Raw genomic sequence first — 12,060 nt, 5'->3', positions numbered from 1 at the left:
GCTGGGCTTCCAGGTGCTGAAAGTGGACAAGGACTCTTCCCTGGAGTCGATAGAAAGCCTTCCCCTGGAATCCTGGCTCTGAAGCTGGACTTCTAGCCTCCTTAGACTGCGGGAGAATACTTTTCTTTTTGTGAAAGATGTACCTATGGTATTTCTGCTAGGAGGACTAGGCAGCTAAGGCAACTGCTTTGAGTCGGAACCAGCTCGATACAACAACAAAAGGGATAAAAGTTAATGATCATGAAGATTATGTAGCCAGGGCAACATTTCCTTCTATTGTATGTAATGTTGACCCTCTCTCCCCGGGGCAGGTGAGAGGTGGCCAGGCAGAGGCCCAGGCTCTGAACAGCAAGGGGACTGCGTCCTCTTCCTTGTCTCCAGCCTGTCTGGAGTGGGGTAGGAGGCAGCCCAGTGTAGAGTGACAGTCTGCAGAAACAGCTCTCCTGTGCCCACTAAGTTTTCCCAGCCTGGAGTCTTCCCACACCTGAGTTCCTGGGAGGAGTCCTCAGAACAGGTGTACTGGGTTTGTGGGGTGCCTGGTGATCATGGGGTCTCTGGGAGTCAGACATATGTGTTCCATGGGCGGCTGAGGGCTCTTGGGGAGGGAGGAGGTGGAGTCTCCTTATTCGCTGGGTCAGCACAGGGCTTGGCCTTTTCCGGGCAGCCCTGTGACTCCATCCTGCGTAATCAGAGGGCCTTGGGTCACCCCTAAGAACAGGGCCCAGGCCACTATTGCTGACCATGTCCTGTCTCTCCTGGGCATCCTGCTCCGAGGCCGGAAGCCCAGGAAGAGGGGCCTAAGTCAGGATTTCCTGTTACTGAACCCACCCCCACCTGTGCATTCAGACATCCTCCCTGGGCGCTGGGGATAAGCAAAGTTGGGAGTGAGCATGAAGGAGAGTAAGGCTGTGTGCCTCAGAAGCTTCCAGAAGGAACTCCAGTGGCAACACAAGAGATTTTCTGCCCACCGGCAGCCGGCATGGATCCACACCTAGAGAAGCATGCGTGCTTTGGCCATACTTTCAGGCTGCCCCCAAATCCTAAGTCCAACCTTAGGGTACCCTGATGACCAAGCAGAGGAGCGGAGTCAGCGTGCTGACAGACCCAGAGGCTGTGTTTCCTGGAGATACAGGAAGTCCAGATGTTGTAGGTCAGCGTGTCTTTCTTGTGAGAAACATTTGAAGCAACAAGGGGCTAAGATGACTGCATCTTGTCACTAGTGCTAACTCGGCTCTGTGCTTTTCCTGTTCATCAGTAGTTACCCTCCTGCCCCTGCTGCCCAGAGGACTAATACAGGAATAAAGTTCCTGAAATTCCTCCAGGGACCATCACAACCTGATATAAGAAAAGTAAAGAAGGTCCTGAAAGTCCATGTCCCAAAAATCCGCTTCCCCCTTCTTCCCTGGGGAGGCAGTCTTTGGAGGACACATTCAGTTCCTCTGCCTCCTGTATATTGTTGTTGTTGTTGTTAAGTGCCATCGAGTCAGCTCTGACCAGACATTGTTGTTGGCTGTTGTTGGTGGTTATTAAGTACCGTGGAGTCGGTTCCGACCCATAGCAACCCTGTACAAGGTTTCCGAGGCTGCACATCTTTACGGGAACAGAACGTCTCATCTTTCTCCCGCGGAAATGCTGATAGTTTCAAACTGCCGACCTTGAGGTTAGCAGCCTGATTTGTAACCACTGTTCTGTCAAATGTTGTTGTTGTTAGGTGCCGCCAAGTCGGTACCAACCTTTAGTGACCTTGTGCACAACAGAACAAAACTCTACCGGGTCCTGTGCCAACTTCACAATCGCTGCTCCACTTGAGCCCGCTCTTGCTGGCACTCCGCCAATCCAGCTCCTCTTTCTCGCTATCCCTCCACTTTCCCAAGCATGATGTCCGTCTCCAGGGACTGGTCCCTCCTGGTAATATGTCCGAAGTACAAGAGATGAAGTCAGGCTTTCAAGGATCATTTTGGTTGTACTTTTTCCAACACAGATCTGTTGGTTCTTTGGCAGCCCATGTCACTTTCAATATTCTCCTCCAACACCATGACTCAAAAGCATCAATTCTTCTGTGGTCTTCCTTATTCACTGTCCAGCTTTCACATGCATATGAGGTTATGGAAAATACCATGGCTTGGGTCAGGTGCACCTTAGTCCTCAAGCTGACATCTTTGGTCTCCAGCACGTTAAAGAGGTCTTGTGCAGCAGATTTGCCTAATGCAATGTGTTGTTTAATTTCCTGATAGTGGACCCCTCAACACTCATGACCCACAATGACCCTGTAGAGAGTTTCCAAGGAGTGACTGATGGGTTTGAACCACTAGCCTTGTGGTTAGCAATCCAGTGCTTATCCTACAGCGCCACACCAGGGCTCCTGCTGTATATTGGATATACATTAAACCTTGCTTGCTATGTTGTTGTTGTTGTTAAGTTCTGTGGAGATGGTTCTGACTCATAGCGACCCTGTACAGGGTTTCCGAGGGTGTAAATCCTTACGGGAGTAGAAAGCCTCATCTTTCTCCCGCAGAATAGCTGGTAGTTTTGAACTGCTGACCATGAGGTTAGCAGCCTGATTCGTAACCACTACGCTACCAGAGCTTGCTTTACCAGACCCATCTCTCCCAGTAATTGCCTTTCCTCATCATATTCAGTGGTAAAATTTTCGCCTTCCACCTGGGAGGCATGTGTTTGACTCCGGGTCAATCCACCTCACTCACGTGCAAGCAATAACCATCTACCGGGGGGGCCTTTCCTGTAGCTGTTTTGCTGAACACCTTTCAGTGGAACTTCCAGACTAAAACCAGGATGAGAGGCTTGGCAACGTACTTCCAAAAACCAGCCAGTGAAAACCCCATGGGTCACAGCGGTCTGTTTCACCACCCATAGTAGGGAGGGCACCGGATCAGGAAGTGCATGAAATATCTGGGAGTTGGCACCTAACTTGTCAGCAGCTAATAATGTATGTTTTCCTTCCAGAAACAGTTTAGCTTTTGTTAAGGGTCATCCAATGGGTTCTGACTATAGCAGCCCTGTACAGGGTTTCCAAGGAGTGGCTGATGAGTTTGAACCACTGGCTTTGCCATTAGCAGTTCAGTACTCCACAGTTTTATGTTTATGAATGAATTTCTATGCCATCCACGCATCTGGAAGAAGCAGCTAGAGCTGGGTCACAGAACATCCTATTTGCCACAGAACATCCTGTTGTAAATTGAATTGCATCCCAGTTTTCAGAGAAAAAAGACCCTAGTAAGAGGGAGACTAACAGATGAAAGAGGAGAGAGTTAGTGAATAGAGGTGGTTTTGTTGTGCTTACTTCCTAGCTATGGGTTCGAACCGACTGCACGGCTGAGTCTGTTCCAACTCACAGTGACCCTGTCTATGTACAACAGGACAAAACACCGCCCAGTCCTGTGCCATCCTCACAACTGTTGCTACGCTTGAGCCCATTGCTACAGCCACCATGCCAATCCATCTCTTTGGGGGTCTTCCTCTTTTTCACCGACTCTCCTTAACCAAGCATGATGTCCTTCTCTAGGAACTGATCCCTCCTGACAATATGTCACACTTCATGAGAGATGAAGTTTGACCACCTTGGCTTCTAAGGAGCACTCTGGTTGTACTTCTCCCAACACGGATTTCTTCCTTCTTCTCACAGTCCATGGCACTTTTAATAAATATTCTTTGCAAAATTCTACCATTCAATCTCCAGCATCATTTCTATCACCAAGGACATATTTTCCAACTACCAGTTTTTCCTCTTTATTTCCAACCTTTGCATTCCAATCACTAGTGTTGTCAATAATCTTGATTGTATGTTTGATCAATTTCAGACTGAAGACATTGGTGAAATTTTCATTGTCATCATCACTGGCTTTAGTGGTTGATGCATAAATTTGAATCGATTTGTTGAAGGTGGGACTGATGTTCACTAAACTCACAATAAAAAACTAAAAAAAAAAAAAGTTGAAATAAAAAAACCCTCTCTGTTGTCTTCATTTTAGGGGGGAAAAGACCCTAAGTTCAAGTGTATTTTATAAAGCTCCTTTTATTAAGTCTTCATTCACAGTACAAAGATAAAACAAAGGCAAATCATCCCGATGAGGGAGACCATCAGCAGGAGGCCACACTGGCGTCCAAAGGATTCATAGTCACATGGTTACTTATAGAAGATGGAAACAAAAGGAACGCATCACAGACTCTTGATTGGTGGCTGATCAATCCATCACCATCCCAGGCAGGACTATGGAAGCAGAAGCAGGAAAGGGACCGTAACTGGGGTATGTACACTACTGCAGATCAGAATAGTGTGCAGGATTGGTTCTGGACCCTTCGACCACCTGGGTGTGTGTACCGTACGAATGACCATGTGGTTGTGGTACCTCAATTTCCATTAATGACCTGTCCAGGCAAGTCCCCAGGGAGGGAGCAATCGACTTTCAAACACACTCTGTGTGAGCACAAAGCTTTGAACAACCTTTGACTCAATAGGGACCCTATATAGGACCAACAAAACCAAGGGAAACGCTGCCGGTCCGGCACCATCCTCAAAACCATTGTTGTGTCTGAACCCACTGTTGCAGGCCATCTCGTTGGGGGTCTTCCTCTTTCTTGCTGACCCTCTACTTTATGTCAAGCATGATGTCCTTCTCCAGGGACTGGTCCCTCCTGACAACATGTTTAAAGTATGTGAGATAAAGTCTTCCCATCCTGGCTTCTAAGGAACATTCTGGCTGTACTTCTTTCAAGCAGATTGGTTTGTTCTTCTGGCAGCCCATGATATTTTCAATACTGTTTATCAACACCACAATTCAAAGACATCAATTCTTCCTGAGTCTTGTTTATTCATGGTCCAGCTTTCACATGCATATGAAGTGACTGAAAATACCATGGCTTGGGTCAGGTGCACCTTGGTCCTCAGACTGATATCTTGCTCTTCAACACTTCAAGGAGGCCTTTGGCAGTGAGCGGATTTGCTATTTGATTTCTTGACAACTGCTCCCAAATGATTGTAAAATGAAATTCTTGACAACTTCAAGCTTGCCTCCATTTATCATGATGTTGTTTATTGGTCCAGTGGTGAAGATTTTTTGTTTTGTTTTTACATTGAGGTGTAATCCATACTGAAGGCTGTAGTCTTTGATCTTCATCAACAAGTTACTGCAGTCTTCCTTGATTCCAACAAGCAAGGTTGTGTCATCTGCCTATCTCAGGTTGTTAATGAGTCTTCCTCCAATCGTGATGCCACATTCTTCTTCATATAATCCAGTTCCATTTCAGCATACAGATTGAATAAGTATGGTGAAAAATACAAGCTCGACGTACACCTTTCCTCATTGCAAACCACACTGTACCAACAACTGCTTCTTGGTCTATGTACAGGTTCTGCATGAGCACAATTAAGTTTTTTGGAATTTCCATTCCTGGAAATATTAGCTATAGTTTGTTGTGATCCACACAGTCGAATGAATGCCTTTGTATGATCCATAAAACACAAGTAAACATCTTTCTGGTATTCTCTGGGTTCAGCCAAGATCCATCTCACATCAGCAATGATATCTCTCATCCCATGTCTTCTTCTGAATCCAGCTTGAATTTCCGGCAACTCTCTGTGGATGTATTACTGCAATAGTTTTTGACCCCTGTTAGTAGAAACCATTTAGTGGTGGCTGAGTTTATATTAAGACTCAAATGGAAATTGGGGCCATCCCAGCAAAACACAGCCTTCCTGAAACCACATGTTCAGAACTTAAGCAGTAATGCATCCCCGACGAGCTGTGTTGAAGTTCTAAGCCAGTGAATGTGAATGTCAGCTTGTTTAGGGTCTTTCTTTGAAGATTTGATCGGTGATATCATCCCAGAGTAGGGTGGAGCCTGGTCCAAAGTCTTAAAGCACACACAGGGGAAAGAGGCCAGATACAGATGCATCTGACAAGGAACAGAAGAACGCCAAGACTCGCCAGCAGTCACCTGAAACCAGGACAGCGACCACAGAAGGCAGGGACTTCGCCAAGATACTGGTTTGGACGTTTACCTTACAGAATGGTGTTGTTGTTGTTATTGTTAGGTGTCATTGAGTTGGTTCCAACTCATAGTGACCTTATGTACATCAGAACGATCCACTGCCTGGTCCTGCAAGGTCCTCATGATTGTTGCACACTTGAACCGATCGCTGCTGCCACCGTGCCAATCCATCATGTTGGGGAACTTCCTCCTCTTCGCTAAATGCGACACCATTCCTTTTCAATCTGTCATTCCTGGCATAGTAAACCATGTGACTGTCAGATTCAAAATGGCCGATACCAGTCCGCTTCAGCTCACTAATGCCTACGAGGTCAGGCTTTATGTTTTCTGTTTCCATTTTTGACAATTTCCAATTTTCCTAGATTCCTACTTTGTACATTTCATGTTCTGATTAGTACTGGATGTTTGCAGCGATTTCTCCTGGTTTTGAGTTCTACTCCATCAACAAATAAAGGTCTGGAAAGTTTTACTCCATTGGCCTCACCATGATCAGCTCTGCTTTGAGGAGGCAGCTCTTCCCCAGTCATACTCTGAGTGCCTGTGGTATTTTGTTTGTTTAACCATAATACCTAAGACACCAAGATGTGGGTGTTCACCCTGCAGCCTCCTTTTGGTATTAGGTATGAATCAGGAGCCATATTTGGTTGGCCTCATGGAACGCACCACAGTGGTGGACATGCAGGACGTTCTAGGTCAGTGTGGGGGAATGGTGGAGCTCCAGATACTAAAATCATGTTCCAGGTAATAAGATAATGGAGGAGTGGCGACTGGAAACCATGTCCCCAAATGTGAGTCCACAGTAGCTAACAACACCCACCATGGAGGAGGGTCTTTGTAGTGGCCAGCAGGTTAGATCTAGCGGGTATGGCCTTTGGTTCCTTTATCTACATTGGAACAAGGAGTTTCCAGCATCCTGAATGTTTTCAACATGGGTCATCCGGAATCCAGAGTCTAGACAGCCAGTTCAGCAGTGACTAGAAGGACACTTTGTGGCCCAAATTGTTGTGGGGTCCACAGGGACAGATCCGTGTCCTGGCCTGTCCTTGAAATCCGTCCTATAGACTTTCTTCAGAGTTTTGTCGGTGTCCATGGAAGCTGCCGCTGTTCTAGGTGCCCGAGTTACCCTGCCAGGCGGGACTCTGTGTGGCATGAGCTAGCCTGACCCTGCTCCATAGCTTTGAGGGGAACTCACTTGGGCTCACAAGGTAACTCCATCAAGTTTTGGTATTATGGGGTCTTCCAGAACCAGGGCAACCTCCTATGAGGGGGATTACCCCACTTAGCCACCTCACTCCTCAGGGCTGTGGCTTTCCCGGAAGACATTGGTAAGGCGGAACATTTGACTTCTGTGGTTATTTCACAACAGCAAGAACCCAGCTGTGTGTGTGGCTATGCAAGGCGGGGCCCTTACATTCCTGGGCAGCTTCCCCTCTTGCAGTTCTTGAATTCTTCCTGCCTACCCCTCCAGTGTCCACGGCAGAGGATGCTCAGTCCCTAGGGCCTTGTCTTCCTCAAGGCATGGGTGACAATGTGATCCCATGGGTGGTCACCGGGTGCCAAGAGCTTCCTCGTCCCTGTCTCCCTGTACTTGTGGCTGCTCTAGGATCCCTAGTCACACCTGGGCCAGGCCTTCAACCTCAGTCCGAATTTTCCAGAAGGTTCCTTCTCCAGGAATATATTCTTTGCTTGCCATCATCCTGGGTACAGTTGAAACCAGCTCTGGTTCATTTCTGCATGAGAGAGATCTACCAGGGAAAACTGGAGCTCTTGTAAAGTAGACTGAGGCCTGATACAGCAGCAATGCAAAAGCAAAGTCTGTTAGAGACTTTGGTCCTGGGTCTGTTTCCTCCTTCCAAGCTCCCATGTCACACCCCAGGGATCATGGGTCTAAGAAAGGGACTCACAGCCCTGGATGTCACAGATTCCAGTTCTGCCCTGAGGAATGGAACTTACAAGCATGTCTTTACTGAGGAGTCACATTGCTAGGTGGTCCTGGAGGTCTCCTTCCCCTGGCCTGCACCATGCCTCTGTTTTGGGGGTGGGACTCTGCTACCTGATAAGTGCTTGGACCCATCACAAGTCCCCTGAACCAAGGTGGCCCTTGGTGGTCAACCCAGAGGCCCAGACAGCTCTTGCCTAGAGAGCTCTAGGGGAGCCTCACAGGCCCAGAGCCACAGAGGGTTAGTCAGGAAGCACTCCTTGCGCTCCACCCGCCCGGCTCTCACCAGGGTCTGGGGAAGTGAGCTACAGTGAGGACAAAGGTCTTGCTCATGGTCTGGGCCAATATCAGGTGCAGAGCCAGGGAAACCCTGCGGAGGCAAGCCACCTCTTCAAAGCCATCCTGTTTTAGAAGGGCAGTTCTGCAGGGGCCATCCGCTCTGCAGATACATTTCCTGGTTGTCAGCTGGGGTGCAGGTCCCTACAAAGCGGCTCTTGCCCCGCTTTCGGTGGGCCTGGGAATCTTGTGTGCCTGGCTGGGGGACTGAGGGACAGGCCCTAGACAGTGGTCACCTGATGCTCACACCGGGGGATGTAGCCTCTCCTGTTAGACTCAGTCTCTGAGATAGTGGAGGAAGGCGCTGACTCTGGGCAGACCTGCTCCCCCAAGGGGCTGCATGATTTCCAGGCCCCAAATGCCCCTGCGACCTCAGAGGTGCAAGAGCCTTTGGTCCTGTCCCTGTTCAAGTCCTGGGCTGGTGGAGGGGAACTCTTCAGAAGTGGGGAACCTGGGCAGGAGGAAGATCCCTCACTAAAAACCCACCACTGTGGGGTGGATTCAGACTCCACAGAAGTTTCTGAGGCTGTAAATCATTACAGGAGCAGACGGCCACATTTTTCTCCAGCCGAGCAGGTGGTGGATTTGAACCCCTGATCTTGAAGTTAGCAGTCCAATGCATAACCCATTGCACCACCACTAGGCTCCTCCCACCCACTGCCAGCAAGTGGATTCGGATTCATAGTGACTGTATGGTTGTTGTTAGGTGACGTCAGTACCAACTGTCTGGTCCTGTGCCAACCTCGCACCTGTTGCTACGTTTGAGCTCATTGCTGCCGCCACTTTGCCAATCCATCTCATTGGGGGTCTTCCTCTTTTTCTCTGGCCCTCCACTTTACTCAAAATGATATCCTTCTCTAGGGACTGATCCCTCCTGATAGTATGCCTGAAGCATGAGAAAAAGTCTGGTCATTCTGGCTTTCAAAGAGCATTCTGGCTGTACTTCTTCCAACACAGACTGGTTTGTTCTTTTGGCAGTCCAAAGTACTCTTAATATTCTCCTCCAACACCAGTTCTTCTAAGGTCTTCCTTATTCACCGTCCAGCTTTCACATTCATATGAGGTTATCAAAAATGCCATGGGTTGGGTCAGGCACACCTTAGTCCTCAAGCTGACATCTTTGCTCTTCAACACTTTAAAAAGGTCATGTGCAGATGATTTGCCTAATGCATTATGTCATTTCCATGAGTGTTTATGGTTGATCTGAGGAAAATTATGTCTTTGAAAACTTCAATCTTTTCTCCATTTATATGGATGTTGTTTATTGGTCCAGTGGTGAGGATTTTTGTTTTCTTTACCCTGGGGTGCAACCTATATTGAGGGCTGTGGTCTTTGCTTTTCATCAGGAAGCATTTTTAAGTTCTCTTTGCTTTTAATAAGCAAGGTTGTATCTTTTGCATATCTCTGGTTGTTAATGAGTCTTCCTCCTATCCGGATGCCACGGTTTCCTTCATACACTGCAGCTTCTCGGATTACTTGCTCAGCATGCTGATTGAACAAGTGTGGTAAAAGAATATAACCCTGGCACACACCTTTCCAGATTTTAAACCATTCAGTATCCCCTTGTTCTGTTCAAACTGCCTCTTGGTCCATGTACAGATTCTTCATGAGCACAGTTGAATGTTCTGGAATACTCATTCTCCACAATGTTGTCCATAGCTTGTCATGATCCACACAATGGAAGCCTTTGCATACGTAGTCAATAAAGCACAGGTAAGCATCTCTCTGGTATTCTCTGCTTTCAGCCAAGATCCATTGGACAGCAGCAATGATATCCCTGTTGCACATCATCTTCTGAACCTCTGGAAGTTCCCTGTCAATGTATGCTTGCAGCTGTTTTTGTATTATCCTTAGCAAAACTTTACTTGCATACGATATTAATGATATTGTCTGATGATTTCTGCATTCTGTTGGGTCACCCCTCTTTGGAGTGGGCACAAATATGGATCTCTTCTAGTCATTTGGCCAGGTTTTTGTACTAAATATTCGGAAGTAGTCAGTGCCTCCTTCTTCCTAGTCTGTCTTGGTCTGGAAGCTCAGTTGAAACCTGTCCACCGTGGGTGACCCTGCTGGTATTTAAAATCCAGAATCACAGCAACATGCAAGTCACCACAGTACGACAGACTGACAGAGGAGTAGGGGGGACCCTATAGGACAGGGTAAAGAAAAGGTCAAAGGTTTCCTCCCCAGGCAAATGCCAGACACCCCTCCAGCTCTGCCCCGCGCGTTGGGTTTCCCGCTCCGGTTGCGTGTGCTTGGCACAGCATTTAGCAGTTTATCTATTCGCTCCAAGGGTATCTGGAGAAAGTAGTGCAGAGACGTCTACGTCCAGGGCGAATCGCTCCCCCAGTGCACTGGCCGCTCTGCAGCGGACGCCAACCTGAGTGATAGTTACAGTAATCACGAAAACAACTTGCGTTGCGCTCCGCCACGACGCCCTGCCCCTAGGGGGAGCCCACGCGCCTCTTTTATACACTCGCCTCGACGTGCTCGTTCCCGCGCCGCCCGGCCCGGCCGCCGTCCGACGCCGCGCGCATGCGTGCGCGCGCGCGCTACAGAAAGCGCCGCTGTGAGGCTGAGGCGTCTCCTGCTGAGGCTGCTTTTGCTCGGGCGGCGGCGGCCGTGGTGACGGCGGCGACGGCGGCCCGCTCTCCCCGCTCCCCGCGCTTCTTCTCCCCGGCCCGCCAGCCGAGGCCGCCACCCGGGCCCCAAGATGCCGGCCGTGTCCAAGGGGGACGGGATGCGGGGCCTGGCGGTCTTCATCTCAGACATCCGCAACTGTGAGTGACCGGCTCGCCGCCGGGGGCCCTGGGCGCGGGGGTCCGCGGCCGCTGTGGACGCGGCTCCAGTGTTTGGGGTTGCACACCCAGTGGGCCAGGGGGCGCGGGGGTCCTGGAGTGAGGAGCTGGGCTGCGGGGCCCAGGCTCAGGCTGGGACCGCGGGGCGGGGGCTGAAGACCTGGAGGGGACAGGGTCCAGGGGGGCAGCCCCGGAGGTGCGGGGTGAGGGGCTTCCTGAGCCGGCTGCAGCATGATGTCATCCCCCGCTCGGTGTTTCTGTCGGGCGCGTTTCCCCCCCCACCCCCACCCCCGAAGCCGCGAGCCCTTGGCGGGGAGTGGGCCTCAGCGGTGGGCGCCGCTTCCAGTGGGCGTTCATGGATAGCCCCCCATGACATCTCCGCCTCCAAGGACTCATCCCCGCCTGCCCGCGCCCACCCCAAACCCAGGGACCCCCCTACAGGCCGCTGAGTGCCTCTGCGCGGAAGCCCCCGTGGACCCCTTACAGAAGCTCCTGATCTGCTGTGTTTGCTTCCGTCCTCGGTCTCCCCCCGAGGGTGGTTGTGAGTTTTCCTCCCTGAGGCTTATGGTTGGTGTCAGGGAGGCCGTGGACCCTTGTCGTCTGGTCAGCGCTGTTGGACTGACCCTTGTCCTGTATCTCCTCAGTCAGGAGGTGAAGATCAGGCTGCTCCTGGGTCTCCCCAGATTCCCGGGGTCTTGCCCCCCGTGCCCAGCAGAAATAGCTGTGGAAGTAGGGCAGCTCGCTGTTTGCCGTGTAATGTCATTTCCAGGACGCTAATATTTATCATCATAAAACTCGGTGTGCATGTGTGTGGGTGTTGCTGTTCAGAAGACCCCTTGGGCAAAGGCTTACCAGTTTCTGTGTCAGAGAACTGTGCCCACAGGGGTCCCAGTGGATGATGTTTCATAAGTAGATCCCACTCATGGTGCCCCGTGTGTGTCAGAGTAGAACTGTGCCCACAGGGTTCTCAGTGGATGA

General features: G+C 49.9%; 1 protein-coding gene across 2 annotated transcripts in view; it reads left to right on the top strand.

The window, feature by feature from the left end:
* The first annotated feature begins 10,851 nt into the window (after positions 1 to 10,851).
* The window catches only part of AP2A2 (adaptor-related protein complex 2, alpha 2 subunit), an 86,386-nt gene continuing 85,177 nt past the window's right edge, over positions 10,852 to 12,060 (top strand). For both annotated transcript variants that reach the window (XM_006876971.1, XM_006876970.1), the window contains exon 1: positions 10,852 to 11,064. In XM_006876971.1, the coding sequence (XP_006877033.1) occupies positions 10,998 to 11,064 (67 nt within the window). In that variant the 5' untranslated portion in view covers positions 10,852 to 10,997. The remainder of the gene's footprint in view (positions 11,065 to 12,060) is intronic.

The sequence above is a fragment of the Chrysochloris asiatica genome, unplaced genomic scaffold (genome assembly GCF_000296735.1).
Source record: "Chrysochloris asiatica unplaced genomic scaffold, ChrAsi1.0 scaffold00439, whole genome shotgun sequence".
Lineage (NCBI taxonomy): Eukaryota > Metazoa > Chordata > Mammalia > Afrosoricida > Chrysochloridae > Chrysochloris > Chrysochloris asiatica.
Note: the sequence above shows the minus strand (reverse complement) of the source record. Positions and strands in the feature narration are given on the sequence as shown.